This window comes from Brachionichthys hirsutus, chromosome 20 (genome assembly GCF_040956055.1).
Source record: "Brachionichthys hirsutus isolate HB-005 chromosome 20, CSIRO-AGI_Bhir_v1, whole genome shotgun sequence".
Taxonomy (NCBI): domain Eukaryota; kingdom Metazoa; phylum Chordata; class Actinopteri; order Lophiiformes; family Brachionichthyidae; genus Brachionichthys; species Brachionichthys hirsutus.
In genome coordinates, this window is record NC_090916.1 from 10373022 (window position 1) to 10390761 (window position 17740).

General features: G+C 44.6%; 2 protein-coding genes and 1 long non-coding RNA gene across 3 annotated transcripts in view; 1 reads left to right on the forward strand and 2 right to left on the reverse strand.

The window, feature by feature from the left end:
- Positions 1-358: 358 nt before the first annotated feature.
- On the reverse strand, positions 359-4695 carry LOC137909685 (proline-rich nuclear receptor coactivator 1-like). Its single transcript, XM_068754147.1, has 2 exons — positions 4441-4695; positions 359-1665 (listed from the first exon to the last, which is right to left on the reverse strand). Exons 1-2 carry the CDS (start codon positions 4693-4695, stop codon positions 1282-1284), a joined length of 639 nt encoding a protein of 212 aa, XP_068610248.1. The 3' UTR covers positions 359-1281.
- A 9272-nt stretch (positions 4696-13967) lies between these two features.
- LOC137909712 (uncharacterized) lies at positions 13968-14819 on the forward strand. Its single transcript, XR_011106007.1, has 3 exons — positions 13968-14065; positions 14293-14427; positions 14723-14819. It is a non-coding gene; the product is annotated as an uncharacterized lncRNA (long non-coding RNA).
- A 722-nt stretch (positions 14820-15541) lies between these two features.
- Positions 15542-17740, reverse strand: part of LOC137909287 (major histocompatibility complex class I-related gene protein-like) — a gene marked incomplete at its 5' end in the record, with an annotated part of 5991 nt that continues 3792 nt past the window's right edge. The window contains 3 exons of the mRNA XM_068753732.1: positions 15542-16167; positions 16428-16551; positions 17498-17602. Of these exons, the coding sequence (XP_068609833.1) occupies positions 16433-16551; positions 17498-17602 (224 nt within the window). The remainder of the gene's footprint in view (positions 16168-16427; positions 16552-17497; positions 17603-17740) is intronic.

Sequence of the window (17740 nt, forward strand, 5' to 3'; positions counted from 1 at the left end):
AAGGGGAATGAAATATTTCTGAAAACACTGCAATCAAACGTTCAGTTCTTGCTACAGTGGTACAATTTTCCATTTGTGTGACATCACAGAAGTCGAGACGGAAGATCCGACAGCTGCCTGCGTCCCGATAGCATGAAACACGGGGGCCGTAACCACAAGGCTCTCTGTGCATGAAACACGGGGGCCGTAACCACAAGGCTCTCTGTGCATGAAACACGGGGGCCGTAACCACAAGGCTCTCTGTGCATGAAACACGGGGGCCGTAACCACAAGGCTCTCTGCGCATGAAACATGAACATGCTGTAAAGCATCCCGGAGAAACAGAAACAGGATGAAACGAAGCCGCGTGAAGACAAGCCCCCCCCCCCCCCCAACCTTTAGCACGCTGCTTCGGTCTGACCCCCGCCTGCAGCTGCCCTCTGCTGCCCTCTGCTGCCAGATAACCAAGCGACGCTCCGTAATGTGCCCTGGTAGCGACGGTGAGCTCCGACTTTCACAGGAAGCCGCTCGTTTCCCATCGGTCCATGAAACGAGACCAAATGGTTCAAAACAAAACCGACGTTTAAAATCACGGCTCACAAAGAAAGCAGAAGAAGAGTGTCTTCTTCATCTTACTGCCGTGCACAGCCCAACTGCGGCTGGCCGTGATTCAGGCAGCCAACTGCAGGTGGCGCTGTGTTTGGGTGGGCAGACGCTCAGAGGAACCGGCTTCACGTGAACGCGCTCCGTATCAGTGCAATGGAGTCGAAACAGGAAACGCAGACGGTTCCGTGGGACGGTTCCGTGGGACGGTTCCGTGGGACGGTCCCGTGGGACGGTTCCGTGGGACGGTCCCCGATCCAACCGGGGACCGGGAGCCCAACCAGGATCAGGACTAACAAAGTGCTTCAGTTCGCAGTGGAATAAAAAACCTCCGTAACAAAACCAGAATCTCAACGAGGACAAATATACGTTCACAATATATTATGTACACAAACCCTTAAAAGTCAATCAACACTAAGCCGCCTTCTCAAACGTGGACAAACTGGAGGGAGAAGAGCCGACGTCATCATTTACACCGAGCATGAGTCACCGCCTGAGCCGAGTCCGTGCTCCTAAACGACAGAAGGCAGAACATCTCCAAACGTCCCCGAAGGCAAGCAGCACGCTGGAGTACGGGAAAGTACACAGATAATAAAATAACGCCCTTCATTGGGGTGGAAGGTCAAACTCGAGGAAAATTGAGAGTAATTTTCATATCGTTGGCAAACCACAAGAGCTCCCCCTGGAGGTCCAGACGGGTCAGAACTTCTCCTGCAGCTTTAAGTAACAGGACCTCTGAGGCTCGTCCTCGCCGACCCAGTGGCTGGGGGGGTGAGGCAAGACGCTGGGGGGGGGCGGCTCACTGAACTTAGCGCCAGCATACACTTTGTCAGCTTCCCTGAGGTACTCGGACACAGCGTCAGTGGGCGGAGTCTTCACATTGGAGGAATGGCGTCGGAGTGGTGGCTGGTGCGCCGGGGGGCCATTGCTCGGGGGGCCATTGCTCGGGGGGCCATTGCTCGGGGGGCCCTTCTGCTTCTTTGTGCCCGGCGGGACCGGCTTGGCCCTGCGGCTCTGGGAGAGGCCGTTGCGTCTGAGCAAGCCGCGAGCCGATTGGCCCCCTGGCTGCTTAGATTTCAGCAGCTAAGGAACAGAAACATGCTGAATTACTTTCAGTGCATTTATTGATGATCGATTTGGTCGGACGATCCAGGACAACGATCCGACGTTCATTCCGTCAGAAATTACAGGTCAAGTTCTCAAAAGAAATTCACCTTCCAGGGGGGCAGAACCCCCCCCCCCCCTTTTTATTTTGTCCACCTACGTTGTACATATTATGTGTCTTTGTAATTTATTGTTATTTTGCATCAGTGGAGTAATTTAATATTCGTTTTATTTTTAGTTTTATTTGTATTGTTAAATGTCGATGATTTATGTACGAAGGACTTTCAATGTAAGGTAAGACCTTTTTGAAATGCTCCTCTTAGACAGGATGTGTGACTGTACTTGTACTGTAATACATGCTACTGTGTGACTGTACTTGTACTGTAATACATGCTACTGTGTGACTGTACTTGTACTGTAATACATGCTACTGTGTGACTGTACTTGTACTGTAATACATGCTACTGTGTGACTGTACTTGTACTATAATACATGCTACTCTGACTGTACTTGTACTGTAATACACTGATACCCAACACACTGATACCCAATAATAAGCTGTGTACTGCAGATATTAATACCTTTACAGTGTAAACACACTGATACCCAATAATAAGCTGTGTACTGCAGATATTAATACCTTTATAGTGTAAACACACTGATACCCAATAATAAGCTGTGTACTGCAGATATTAATACCTTTACAGTGTAAACACACTGATACCCAATAATAAGCTGTGTACTGCAGATATTAATACCTTTACAGTGTAAACACACTGATACCCAATAATAAGCTGTGTACTGCAGATATTAATACCTTTACAGTGTAAACACACTGATACCCAATAATAAGCTGTGTACTGCAGATATTAATACCTTTATAGTGTAAACACACTGATACCCAATAATAAGCTGTGTACTGCAGATATTAATACCTTTACAGTGTAAACACACTGATACCCAATAATAAGCTGTGTACTGCAGATATTAATACCTTTACAGTGTAAACACACTGATACCCAATAATAAGCTGTGTACTGCAGATATTAATACATTTACAGTGTAAACACACTGATACCCAATAATAAGCTGTGTACTGCAGATATTAATACCTTTATAGTGTAAACACACTGATACCCAATAATACGCTGTGTACTGCAGATATTAATACCTTTACAGTGTAAACACACTGATACCCAATAATAAGCTGTGTACTGCAGATATTAATACCTTTACAGTGTGAACACACTGATACCCAATAATAAGCTGTGTACTGCAGATATTAATACCTTTACAGTGTAAACACACTGATACCCAATAATAAGCTGTGTACTGCAGATATTAATACCTTTACAGTGTGAACACACTGATACCCAATAATAAGCTGTGTACTGCAGATATTAATACCTTTACAGTGTAAACACACTGATACCCAATAATAAGCTGTGTACTGCAGATATTAATACCTTTACAGTGTGAACACACTGATACCCAATAATACGCTGTGTACTGCAGATATTAATACCTTTACAGTGTGAACACACTGATACCCAATAATACGCTGTGTACTGCAGATATTAATACCTTTACAGTGTAAACACACTGATACCCAATAATAAGCTGTGTACTGCAGATATTAATACCTTTACAGTGTAAACACACTGATACCCAATAATAAGCTGTGTACTGCAGATATTAATACCTTTACAGTGTGAACACACTGATACCCAATAATAAGCTGTGTACTGCAGATATTAATACCTTTACAGTGTAAACACACTGATACCCAATAATAAGCTGTGTACTGCAGATATTAATACTTTTACAGTGTAAAGACACTGATACCCAATAATAAGCTGTGTACTGCAGATATTAATACCTTTACAGTGTAAACACACTGATACCCAATAATAAGCTGTGTACTGCAGATATTAATACCTTTACAGTGTAAACACACTGATACCCAATAATAAGCTGTGTACTGCAGATATTAATACCTTTACAGTGTAAACACACTGATACCCAATAATAAGCTGTGTACTGCAGATATTAATACCTTTACAGTGTAAACACACTGATACCCAATAATAAGCTGTGTACTGCAGATATTAATACCTTTACAGTGTAAACACACTGATACCCAATAATAAGCTGTGTACTGCAGATATTAATACCTTTACAGTGTAAACACACTGATACCCAATAATAAGCTGTGTACTGCAGATATTAATACCTTTACAGTGTAAACACACTGATACCCAATAATAAGCTGTGTACTGCAGATATTAATACCTTTACAGTGTAAACACACTGATACCCAATAATAAGCTGTGTACTGCAGATATTAATACCTTTACAGTGTAAACACACTGATACCCAATAATAAGCTGTGTACTGCAGATATTAATACCTTTACAGTGTAAACACACTGATACCCAATAATAAGCTGTGTACTGCAGATATTAATACCTTTACAGTGTAAACACACTGATACCCAATAATAAGCTGTGTACTGCAGATATTAATACATTTACAGTGTAAACACACTGATACCCAATAATAAGCTGTGTACTGCAGATATTAATACCTTTACAGTGTAAACACACTGATACCCAATAATAAGCTGTGTACTGCAGATATTAATACCTTTACAGTGTAAACACACTGATACCCAATAATAAGCTGTGTACTGCAGATATTAATACCTTTACAGTGTAAACACACTGATACCCAATAATAAGCTGTGTACTGCACCTCCATCTTTGCTCCCTGCTTGAGATGCTGCGTTCCCGGGTGGAGTTCGGTGCCCGCCTGGGCTGCGACGGTGTTGTGGTGGTGGTGGTCGAACAGGCGGCCGGGGGGGCTGTTTCTCGGGTGTTTCTGCTGGTGCAGCGCCGCCGACCGGAGCTTCTTCCCCCCCCTCCTCAGCACCGGCTGCTGCCCCGCAGGGTTCAGCCCATCACTGCGGGGGATCAGGGATGTAACGCGAGCCGGAGATCCGAGCAGCATCGCGCTGAACGATCAGAAACATCAACGGACCGGAGCTCCGCTTCGATTTAGCTGCTCTGGCTAACAGCTAGCTAAGCCTCTTCTCCGTGGATAATAAACTTCCCTGTCCAAGTTTCAAAGTACAATTAATTAACGGATATAACGTTATAACGTCGTCCTGAAGTTAGCGTGTGGTATTTAGGGACGCTAAAAACTGCTATTGCTGCGAACGCGACGAAAATCTTTCGTCCTCCTGATGGCGTCGGCATTTACGAAAACAGAAGAAATGCGGCGTCAAGTTGGCGAGGAAAAGACATTGGACTTCCGGTACTTCAAAATAAAAGCTGAGCGCCGACCAATTACCGATAAGGGTGACCAACAAAGCGGAAGACAATGGAAGTGAAATCATTAACTCTTTGAGTGCCATTCACGTCTAAAGACATTTTTTATATCCCAAACATTCCGGACTCTGGATTCTCCACCTCCAGCGCTGTGAGACGACAGCGCTAACCACCACGCCACCGCTATGTCTGTTGGACATCAAAGACTTCAAAGGGCACAGAGCTTATATAAGAAGAGAGGTGTGCGCACTCTCACATGGACTTGACATCGCTCATTATGCTGTACGGTCCTGATGGAGACGGGCCTGAAAGACCCACACAGAGATCTGGAATTATAAACGGAGAAGGAGAAAAGGGCCCGGACACGATCTGCAGTTTCGTTTCGAACTTCGTGTTCAAAGTTTGGCGGGACATCTGTGAAATATTGGATGAATATACAATTTGATTGACATGCACGGCAGCCAGTCAGATGACAACTAAATTTTTCTGACCTTTAGGTCACCACACATGCGCGAAAAGGCGCTAAGTGCAGCGAAACTAAAGCTAGTCACGAGTTATCTCTGATCTCAAGCCCTCGCTTTTATCTTTAAAACTACAGAAAGATTATCACCATCGCTGGACCGAGTATGAAGACAGAAACACATCACTTTAACGCGGAATGGGAGGCGGAGTTTGTTTCACGATGTCGTTTAAACGCCTTTCTGCCTGTGCCGCCCATCGATCGCTCTCCAGACTCCAGATGTTTTATTTATTGATCACCAGAGAACACTTCGGCTGCTTCAACGCGACCAAGAGGCAGTTTTCTTCCTGCGGTACTAGTATTAGATACTCGGAGTAATGAAACTTAAACTAAAGCACCTGAGCGTTCCTCTCTGCCGCTAACGCTAGTACAGCTGCAACTTCCCCTTGCACTACAAAATAAGAGCGCACATTTCAAAATAAACGTCAGGCAGCTGCGCTGCATTTACACTGCCAGTCTACCATCGCAATAACAACTAGAAAGACAATCAGAGACTGCAGACCCCGCCTCCAAAAGACTATTGGATCTTGTGAGACAGTAAACAGGGCTTCCGGATCAGAGGGGCCAAACCTGCTTTAGCTTGCTGCCCCGGAACGTACTACAAGACTCCTTCTGGACTCTTTTTCCCATCATGCCATTCGTGTCCCCCCCCCTCTTAAAGTGGCAGTTTACAGCACAGAGAAACAAACAAACAAACAAACAAACAGACAAACAAACGCACCCAATTGCAATACCCTCGCCTCCCCTTCAGCGAGGGTAACAACACAACACCGACTTTCCCCCGAAAAGCGAGCTGAGAAACAGAAAGTTTCATGAATTAAGATCCCAGTTGTCCGGACAGCAGCCATTTTTCACACAACATACTTCAAAAGTGAAAGCCGCCACCGAGGCATCGTTCTGCGAGAGTCACGTCATCATTAATATCAAGAAGTCCTTCCAAACCTGATGTAATTACAAAAACATGTTCAGTTAATTCACTTGTGTTGTTCAATATTGCTCATGCGGTTACGCAGGGTACATCAGCATACATTGTACATAAAGAATCATCGATATATTTGAAAATACTTCTATGTTTAGCATTTTTTTAGTGACTTTTCACTAAAGTGTCATTTTAAAAGTAGCTCGCATGCTGAAAAAGTGTGAGCAGTGCACCCCTGCGTAGACCCACCTTCTCAAGGGAAACTTGTGCTATCAAGTTTGTCCACCTTTGGTGACTTTGGCTTTCAACATACAACTGAGTCCTAAAATCAGCTGTTTGAAGTTAACGCTAAATTAAGTGTCACGGTTTTTCTGGGTGCTTCACCCAAAACACGTCACACTAATATTTCATTGAACCGCCGTTAGCTTTGATTACAACTAGTGATGGTAAATTTGATTTTTTTTTTTTACTGAATCAAGTTTAAATGAGTCACTCACTAAAGTGAATCGATTCATTTGAGTCATTTGAGTCACTGAGTCAGTTACCCAGAAGGTACATAGAAATATACTGTGAATACAAGTTTCACCTGCTACCGATTGATGCTGCTAAAACGGCTGATTGAAACAGGGAAATAATAAATGTCATTGAGGGAAAAGAGGGAAAGATCAGGAGTTCTCAAAGGGAAAAAACATATTTCTTTTTTGTTCTCTGCATAAATTAAATATAAATACAAAAGCAAAAAATGTGTTCAAACAGTGCAGCATTAGAAGAAAAATACATATATACAATACACTTGTGCAAAAGCAATAAATAAAAAGTTGTATATCTTTATTTTTATTAACTATGTTTCCGCCAATATTCCAAAAATAGATTTTCTAATTTAAAGGTGGCATTAAATACTATGTTCACGGGAGTGTGCGGATTGGCTGCCGTGTCGTTGAAGGCCTGGGTGACCTCGGGGTAGGAATGCAAGCCGCCCATGCTGACTTGTTCCCCGTCCCGCAGAATGCTGAGGTTGTGTCACCGCCTGTGAAACAGTAGAAGACGGGAAGTGTGGACTTGTCTTTGCCCAGAGTATGGCAGATGGTAGATACCTGTTTAAATAAAGGTTCAATTTTTATTTTTTTTAATGACAACTGGAAGATGAAATAAAAAAACAGAGTCCGGGTCTTTACGAGGTCGCAGAAAGACGGAACTCGAGCGTTGACATCGTCGATGCCAGCCTGATTGGACGCAGGTAAGGGGAGGAGCCACGGCTAGGATCCACAGGTGTCTTGATGAGACGCCATCAGCTGCTTCCCCCTGGAACAGGAGAACACGGAAGTGAACACAAATGATTCCGGGTTGTTAATGAGTTCTTTTTAAAACCCGTAATTGCAGAATATTATTCTGAACAATTAAAACTCGTCATTAGTATTTTCTGGCACTTTACTCGTGAAATTAAATTCCTGTACTGCATACTACCATTTATCTCGACGCTTTTATTTTGTGGGACACCGGAAATGAATATATACATGTGTCAAGGGTGTTCTGTAACCGCGCCGCCCTCTTGTGGACATAGCAGGTAACTACAAATACATTGATGTGAAGTTAGACGCAGCTTCCGGTTACGGCTTTCGAAAGAAGTATTTTTCTTTTTGTCGACGGGACGTCCTCGATACACGCGGATTAAAAACGCAAATGTAAAAATGTAATTAAAACACACAAGTACTGCAGGTTCGAGCCCCGGTACGTTTTTATACGAAAAACCCGACAAAAGACCGTCATGAAGCGCCTTCGGTTCGAAGCTGTGCTCCGGACTCTCGTCAGCTCTTCCCACATTAGCAGTGAAACCCTCGTCATGTTCGCTCTTCTGGGCTTTGGCGTTTGGTTATCGTCCTCATTTGTCTTCGTTCTGGCTGTACCTGGAGGGATGTCTATTTTTACCCCCCCTGCGATGTATTTATCAATTATCCAGTCAGAAAACACGCTTTAAATCCTGGTTTTGTTTATTGAGCAACCCCCAAATGAGTCCGAGTTGCCGGCTCGGACCTTCACATTAGTTCCGTTGCGCAGCAACAGCGCTGCCTTTCAGGTCTGCAGGAAGATTCGGACTCCGGAGCGCGCTGGAGCCGCTGGTCGCTCCTTGGACTTCAGAAGAGGTGGAGCTCAGCGAGATGAAACAGAATGTTTCCCGCTCCGCCTCTAATAAAGGTTGTGCTTCTGAACTAGTGATGGGAACTATGATTCTTTTTACTGAATCGGGTTTGAATGAATCACTCACTAAAGTGAATCGATTCATTTGAGTCATTTGAGTCACTGAGTCAGTTACCCAGAAGGTACATAGAAATATACTGTGAATACAAGTTTCACCTGCTACCAATTTATGCTGCTAAAACGGCTGATTGAAACAGGGAAATAATAAATGTCATTGAGGGAAAAGAGGGAAAGATCAGGAGTTCTGAAAGGGAAAAAACATATTTCTTTTTTGTTCTCTGCATAAATTAAATATAAATACAAAAGCAAAAAATGTGTTCAAACAGTGCAGCATTAGACTAAAAATACATATAGTATACAATACACTTGTGCAAAAGCATTAAATAAAAAAGTTTTACATCTTTATTTTTATTTATTATGTTTCCGCCAAAATATTCCAAAAATATATTTTTTAATTTTGATTATATACTGTAATAAAAAGGCAGCATTAAATAGTTTCTGTTAAGTCCGGACACTAAAGTTTATCTTCAGAATACTCAGTGGACTAACTGTCTGAATATCGATTTTACTTTACTTTACTTTACTTATTGGTCCTTATGAGACAAACAGAACGGGCGGGGCAGCAGCCCCTCGGCTCCGGTGAGGAAGGGCCCCCCCAGGCTCGAGTCGAGTGGCTGCTGCCGCTGAAAGCGGGTTAGTGAGTCCGGCTCAGTGACTCGTTGTATGCGCTGCAGGGAGGGAGGGGTGAGCGACTCACTGACTCGGATGCGCGTTTTGGCTCCGCGATTCATTTCGTACGTGAGTGTTTCCGGTTCAGTGACTCGTTGTGCTGCGGGGAGGGGGGGGGGAGCGGTTCAGTGACTCGTTGTGCTGGGGGGAGGGGGGGTGAGCAACTCACTGAACCACTCTCTTGTTGTGAGCGCAGCTGAGCTGATGCTAGCTTGTAGCGAGTGGGACGGTTCACCAGGGGAATTGGTAGTTCATTAAAAAAACATGAATCGATGCTTTTCTCACAATTACAGTGATTAACTCGACATGTTTCTACAAGGTATGTTAGGACAGCAGTAATATACTGATTGGTGTCCTCAGTTAGCTGTGCAGCTAACTAGCGGTAGCAGGGACGAGTCAGTGAACGACTCAGTGGGGAAGAAGAATCATGACTCATGATTCAGTAAAGTGAATCACGGGTTTTGAACGATTCGTTCAGGAATCGCACAACACTAGTCTGCTGCTCATGCCATCTGTCTGGCAGCGGCGCCCTCTAGTGGTGGGAGAGTTCTTTAGTTTCTTCTTCCTGCCTTTAGATCAGGGGAGTCGAACCTGTCCGAGACACTCCAGGTTTTCTCTCCAGCTGATCTCACTAATGAGTTTATTCTCTCTCATTGGAGCAGGCGTTGATAATTAAAATCACCTGCTTTAGTAACCGGCTGGAAGGAAAACCTGCAGCGTCTCGGCCCTCCACCGGACAGGTTCGACACCCCTGCTTTAGATCCCTCCAACCAACAGAACGGACCTCTGATCCACGCCGCAGAAGAACCTCCGCAGATGGTTCTCGTTTGTTCTGGATTTAACATAAAGCACTCGTCTCGGCTTTGTTCTTCTACTCTTATGTAGAACCTGAGCCTCCTAAAGAGCTACAAAATAAACACTTACGTTTTGAGCGTTGCAAACAAATGGAAACGAGAGAGGAGAGGAGAAATAATTTTCCCAACATTTTTTAATAAATAAAGGAAAAGACAGGAGGCGGAGCTAGAAGGGGAGGAGATGAAGATGCTGAGGTTCTCCTTGGGAGTGACCAGGTTGGACAGGATTAGGAATGAGACAATAAGAGGGACGGTGAAGGTTAGACGTTTTGGAGACAAGGTCAGAGAGACCAGACTTTGATGGTTTGGACATGTCCAGAGGAGAGACAGGGACTATATCGGTAGAAGGATGCTGAGGATGGAACTGCCAGGGAACAGGACTAGAGGACGACCCAGGAGAAGAGACATGGATGTAGTGAGGGAGGACATGAGAGTGGCTGGTGTTGGGGAGGACGATGCAAAGGACAGGACTAGAGGACGACCCAGGAGGAGAGACATGGACGTAGTGAGGGAGGATGATGATTTTCTATGGCGACCCCTGACGGGACAAGATGAACGTACAGTAGTAGTAGTAGTGTTGCTGATAATAATAATAATAATAATAATAATAATAAGCTTTATTTATATCGCACTTTTTTAGAAATAAAATTCCCAAAGTGCTTTAACAGATAATAACAAATCAACATGAATCATATAAACAAAAAATACATATTAAACAAACATTAATCAATGTAAAATGGGTGTATAAAAGCAACAGTGGCGTCAGGGCACAAGCGATGAGACTCGGTACCCAGCAATAATCATAAAATAATTAAACAATGTTCAAAATATAAAAATAAATACATTTAAAAAAAATTAATTAAAGTAAATGAAAAGTAATTAAAACAGTGGACTCCATCAATTAAAAGCCAGTCTATATAAATACGTTTTTAGAAGTGTTTTAAAAGAAGTAACTGAATCTGCAAGCCTTATATTTTCAGGCAGGTCGTTCCAAAGCCGAGGGGCCCTGATGGCGAATGCTCGGTCACCTTTTGATTTTAACCTCGACTTCGGAAGTACCAGAAATCCTCGACCCCAGGATCTCAGGCTGCGGGGGGGCTCATATAAAGTCAATAAATCATAAATATAAGTTGGGCCCAGACCCATAAGAGCTTTAAAAGCGATCAGTAAAATCTTAAAATCAATTCTAAATTGGACTGGCAGCCAGTGCAGCGAAGCAAGGACTGGGGTGACGTGACGGCGTCTGTTAAAACCAGTAAGAAGCCGAGCTGCTGCGTTCGGCACTAGTTGGAGGCGGGACAGTGATTTGTTGTTTGTGCCAGACAGGAGAGAATTGCAGTATCGAGTCTTGAGAAGATGAGTGTGTGGATTACTTTCTCCAGGTCTGACTGTTGTAGCATGTGCTTTACTTTTGTAATTAATCGGAGGTGAAAGAAGCATGATCGAACTGTAGAATTAATGTGTGAGGTGAAGTCCAGATTGTGATCAAATATAACTCCCAGGTTTTTTGCAGTGGGTTTGAGGTTATGTGATAGTGGACCAAGTACTGAAGGACAGAAGGGATCAGGGGGGTTAAATAGAATGATTTCTGATTTGGAGTTATTTAATTGAAGAAGGTTATGTGCCATCCAACAGTTAACATCGTCTAGACAATTAAAAACAGCAGCTAGGCTTGCTGGGTCACCAGGTCTCAGGGGAAGGTATATCTGTGTGTCGTCTGCATAACAATGAAAGGAGACGTTATGCCGCCGGATGATCTGGCCCAGCGGAAGCATGTAAATTGAAAGTAAAATTGGGCCTAAAATCGAACCTTGCGGTACACCACAGCTGATGGGTGCTTTAGAAGAAACATAATTATCTATGTTGACTGCAAAAGTTCTTTTAAAAAGATATGATTCGAACCAGCTTAGTGCCTCGTCCGTGATCCCAACCCATGTTTTTAAACGATCAATTAAAATCACATGGTCCACTGTATCAAAAGCTGCGCTTAAATCTAAAAGAATTAAGACAGCACTTTCCCCCGTCAACAGCTAAAAGAAGATCGTTTGATACTTTGAGAAGTGCCGTTTCAGTACCGTGCCGTGCTCTAAAACCAGACTGAAACTCTTCAAATATATTATTATGACACATAAAATCTAAAAGCTGCGTTAAAACCACTTTTTCTAAAATTTTTGATAAGAAAGAAAGTTTTGATATAGGCCTAAAATTGCTTAAAACAGTATTGTCAAGGTTCGGTTTCTTAAGAAGAGGTTGGACCACAGCATGTTTAAAAACTGAAGGGAAAACACCTTCCTCCAGGGAGCAATTAGTAATTGTTAGAATGCTGGGTCCAACAGTGTTGATAACCTCTTTTTAAAACTTAGTGGGAATCGAATCAATGCTGCAGGTTGCAGCTTTCATGCCTGCAATGATTTCAGTTAAAAAGACAGTGAAACCGGTTCAAAGTTACTAAAATAAGTGTCGATGTTACTGAAAGTATCTAAAACACGCGTTGGGGGGGGGGGGGGATTTGTTCCCGAATGACCTTGACTTTGTTCACAAAAAACGTTAAAAAATCCTCACACAGCTCTGAGGATGGGTTAATAAAATGACAGGAGGGGGGGCGTGTGACTGAATTTAAAACTTTAAAAAGAGCTCTGGGATTGTTGCTATGTGTTGAGATCAGGTTAGAATAAAACGATGCTCTTGCTTCTTTAACTGATGTCTGGTATGTTTTTAAAGCTTCTTTCCATATTTCATAAAACACATGTAGACCAGATTTTTTCCATTTATGTTCTTTCCTCCTGTAGTCTCTCTTTAGTTCATTTAGGGCCTCATTTAGCCAGGGTTGTGGTGCTCTGTTTTTCTTATTGGTCTTGTATGGGGCGACAGAGTCCAAAATATCCTCACAAGTAGTGTTAAAAAGAGAGACCAGCTCCTCTATGTTAAAAGGTGGAGTAAAAGCAGTTAACGAAGCAGCAGTAAAACGCTCAACAAACTTGGTACTTGACAAAGAGTTAAAAACCCGACGGCATACGGGTGCGCTGTGATTAAAAGACTGAGGGGATAAAATCGCACTAAATAAAATGGCCTTATGATCGGACACACAGATATCCTTAGTCTCAACGTTTTCAGGAGTGACGCCACTGTGCAGGACTAAATCCAAGGTATGACCTTTGTTGTGTGTTGGAACTTGGACTGCCTGAGAGAGACCAAGAGAGTCAATCGTTTCAATAAAATCATTGACAAGGGGGTGAGTGGGACAAAAAACATGTATGTTAAAATCTCCTAAAATAAGAATCCGGTCATGCTTTGTTATAAAATATGATACCAGCTCAGCAAACTCTTGAATAAAAACACTGTTTGTTTTTGGTGGTCTATAAATTATTATAATTATAGTGGAATCACATGAATTCACCATAAAACCAAGATATTCAAAAGATGTGTAGCTGTTGTATGAAACTGGTATGCATTTAAAAACATTTCTAAAGATGGCAGCTACCCCCCCACCCTTACCTGACAGCCGTGGTTGATTAAGATGGGTGTAGTCTGGCGGGGTAGCTTCAATAAGGGCGCTGTAGTCTCCCTCAGGTAGCCAAGTTTCCGTAATAATAAAAAAGTCCAGATTGTTTAACGTGATAAAATCATGACATAAAAATGATTTGTTATTAAGAGAGCGGACATTTAAAAGACAATGTGTGTCTGTTGTGTGTCGTATTTCAGCCCCTACGTGTCGGCAGACATGACTAAGATGGCTCAAGCTTTCAACACCACGGTGGCAGCTCTAGAGGATGAGCTTACCCAACTCATTCTGGAGGGGCTCATTAATGCACGGATCGACTCCCACAGCAAGGTGACGCGCGCACACACACACACACCTCATGACTTCAGATGAAATGGCAGCACTAGCATACTTTTCCATGCATGTGTTTAAAGGAAAGCTTTTTAAGTTGCTGCTGGCTCCTCCCTCTTCTGGGGCAGCCTTGTCAAATCACTCAGAACACTGTGGATAGGCAAAGTGGAACAAATAATCGATCTCTGAACTGACAGTTCTAAAGCGACTCTCTGATGTGCTGACAGATTCTTTATGCGAGGGACGTGGATCAGAGGAGCACCACGTTTGAGAAGTCGCTCCATATGGGCAAAGAGTTCCAGAGACGCGCCAAAGCCATGATCCTCCGGGCTGCAGTGCTGCGCAACCAGATCCACGTCAAGGTAGAGAAAATGTTTCTGCTGACGGTCTCCAGGTGAAGGGACGAGCCCAAAGTGCAGTAGCCGAGGCAAGAACGGAGCTTACGACAGTCCGAAGTTAACGTCTGAGGAATGAGTCACTGTTGAGCCGGTGCTCTGTGGTGCCATCAGCTCCCCCACCCCCGTCTGTCTTCAACACAGGGTCTCGTTTGTGGATCTTATGAGGGGGGTGGGGAGCTATGTTGGATTAAATGTTGGACTAAAAGTCTGACATTTTAACATGAAATACTCAAAGACCTTTGTCGTGTCTGTTTCTCAGTCGCCACCCAGAGAAGGCGGCCAGGGTGAACTGACACCAGCCAACAGCCAGACCAGAATGAGCACCAACATGTGAGGGAGACGCCCCCCCCCCCCCCCACCGCCGGCTCGCCTTCTGACAGCCGCAGACCGGAGAGGAAACCAACACAACCACCCCGTCTCTGCGAGAGACACACAATGTATTAGACTTCAGTGTCCCCGCAGCACGGCACGGGGACGTCCTTCTGGTTTGGTGAAAGATCAGCACTTGTGTTAGGAAACGTGTTTGTCCTGTGTGCACGACGGAGGCCTCCTGAACCCAAACAAGGTTTGAAAATAAAAAGATCCTGCTTGTATCTGTGCATCAGCCATTGATCAATCTATCGCTGCAGTTGCTGTGATGAAATGTGTATCGATCGTGGTTCTCCGCTTTCACGCTGCGGATGGAGGAAATCTCCACCCATCAGTTAAAACTCCTTCTGACAGGAGACTCTGCCAGACGTTCCCACCAGACCCTCACATTACGTTTGGGCCTGCCAGGTCTGTCCGGCGTCCTCCCCCATTTGACTCACCACCAGGTGGTGATCGGTTGACAGCTCCGCCCCTCTCTTCACCCGAGTGTCCAAGACATGCGGCCGCAAGTCCGGCGATACGACGACAAAGTCGATCATCGAACTGCGGCCGAGCGTGTCCTGGTGCCAAGTGCAAATATGGACACCCTTATGCTTGAACATGGTGTTTGTTATGGACAATCTGTGACGAGCACAGAAGTCCAATAACAAAACACCCGGACCGGGAATATTCATGGGATTGGAGACGGAGCAATCAAACAAGAAACAGGTGGGAAATGTGGGATTTTATTGTAAAGCAGAATTTCTGTCTAAAGAAAGGAACCAGCAGGACGACTTCAGCCTTCGTCTCGTTAACAACACAGGAAGTGATTGTGATCCGTGAACAGACAGGAAGCACTGGGGGAGGGGCGGAGTCCAGGAGGAACAAAGACACGCCCGTTTACTCCAACACCTCCGGACTCGTTAGTGTCCGAGTCCCACCGCAGGTTCCAGGAGGACTGGAAGCAAAGGAAGGATTTCTGGGGACGGACAGCAGAGACGACTCTAGAGGCCGTCAGATGTCTCTCGTCTCAGATCACATGACCCCAGGAGGACCAATAGGACAAAGGGAAAGCACAAACAACCCAGCAGCCGAAGAGTTAAAGTGTAATGATGGAGGACGTTCTAAGGACGTCGGATGAAGACAGTCTTAAAGATCCTGTTTGACGTCTCCAGAGAAGAGAGACGAGAACAATCCCCGAAATATTTAAATGACACCGTTTAGACTCTAATCAATAAGTATCGATCACTGGATCCTCGTCGCTGATGTCATTGATCGGATCGGGTTCTGGTGAAGACCCGGTGGACTCCAGTTCAAACAGGACGATGTGGGGACACCGCTCCTTGTCCCAGAACCCTGCGGGGACAGAACCAACAGAACTGAGCAGAAACGCCACGAAGCCACACCCGAACTCGATCAGTCCACCTTAAATGTCCAGGTGGACTCAATGTCTTTGTCCAACAACCTCAGATCCCTTCAGGTGAAACCGCTTCACGTTTTGTTGTGGGAAAGACACCAAAGGACAAAGACTATCTTGTCTCACAAGTCTGACAGAGAATAATCTCCCCGTGTCAGAAGGTTCTTCTACACATAGTGTCCCACACGAAGACACTCACTGCGTTCATTCTGTCCTTGTCCCAACGCCCTCCGGCTGGATGTCCACCTCCGGCTGCATGTCCACCTCCGGCTGCAGTCTCTTCGTGAGCTCAGCGCTGTCCTCAGAAGGTGGACGAGGATTACCTGGATAACAAAGACGCATCATTCCACCGCTCACGGTTGCAGGTGAACGGATGCGAGTGGATCACCAGCAACACTCCATCAAACAAAAGTAGCTGCTGCTAAACAGAGGAGACAAAGAACGGGACGTCCTCCGAGAGGAACCGGGGACAGTTTAACGCTTGTGTTACAAAAAAAGTCCCATTCATGACCCTTCAAGTGGACAAAATGTCCACCTGTAAAATGTAATATTTTTCATGACCTCATTCTGGACCTGATCCAGTTGGAGAGATAGACACCCCCCCCCCCCACCCTGCGTGACTGTGTCAAATTCCATAAACATTGATAAATAATCAACTGAGATATTGAGGAAAATATTTTGAATCTCCATTGACTGCAATATTAACAAATAGTTCCAAGTGATCCAGAATCCAGGATCTCTTCTGGATCATCACCAAAATGTAATCATCTGTTCCTGGAAACATTCCCGACAAATCCTGGAAACTTCATCCAGATCCGTCCAGAACTTTTTGAGTTATCTTGCTAACAGCCGGACAGACAAACGGCGGTGGCAAATATGGGTTTTCAAATTTAAGCCCAAATTACCCCCCTTCCAAAAATCACCCCTCTGTGACCTTTTCTTGGACACTATGTAGAACAAATGGACATTTTTGTCTCAAGGGTCGTGGACAGGTTAAACACGGATTACACAGTCAAATTATGGACGTTGAGATTTTGTGACTCCGCCTCACCAAAGAGGACGGTGGTTGTCCTGGAGGGAGCTTAGAATTTCTGAAATGGACTAAACTGTCCAGGAGTTACTCAAGGGTCAACACAGCACGACTGTCTTCCCTGGTCCGTCATCGTGGTTCTGGACTCTGAAGCTGAAACCACCTCCTGTTTGCTTCATCAGGTCAAAGTGTCCAATCAAAGCCAGGAGACAGAGACTGGTTCTGTCTGGGTCGCTCACCTGTCCTCTGTCTGTACAGCTTGAATCCAACGGCAGCCGTGAGGACGAGAAGAACCGCTGCAGTGATGACGATGATGATGATGGCGTTCACGTTAGTGGGTTCCTCTGGAGAGCAGAAAACAACAAGTCAGAGAACAACGTCCATGTCCCAACAGAACCGTCCTGCAGACGGACACCACCTGGTTGGTGGTCCTGCCGTCCTGTTTAGGTGGTTTCATGTCCACCTGTCCACAGGAGGACGGT

What these genes read in the sequence shown, in the direction of transcription:
- LOC137909685 (XM_068754147.1), bottom strand. Translation starts at nt 4,695, where the DNA reads ATGCTGCTCGGATCTCCGGCTCGCGTTACATCCCTGATCCCCCGCAGT. An exon ending in AGCAGGGAGCAAAGATGGAG is followed by an intron (nt 1,666 to 4,440) that starts GTGCAGTACACA and finishes TCTGTTCCTTAG; the next exon opens with CTGCTGAAATCTAAGCAGCC.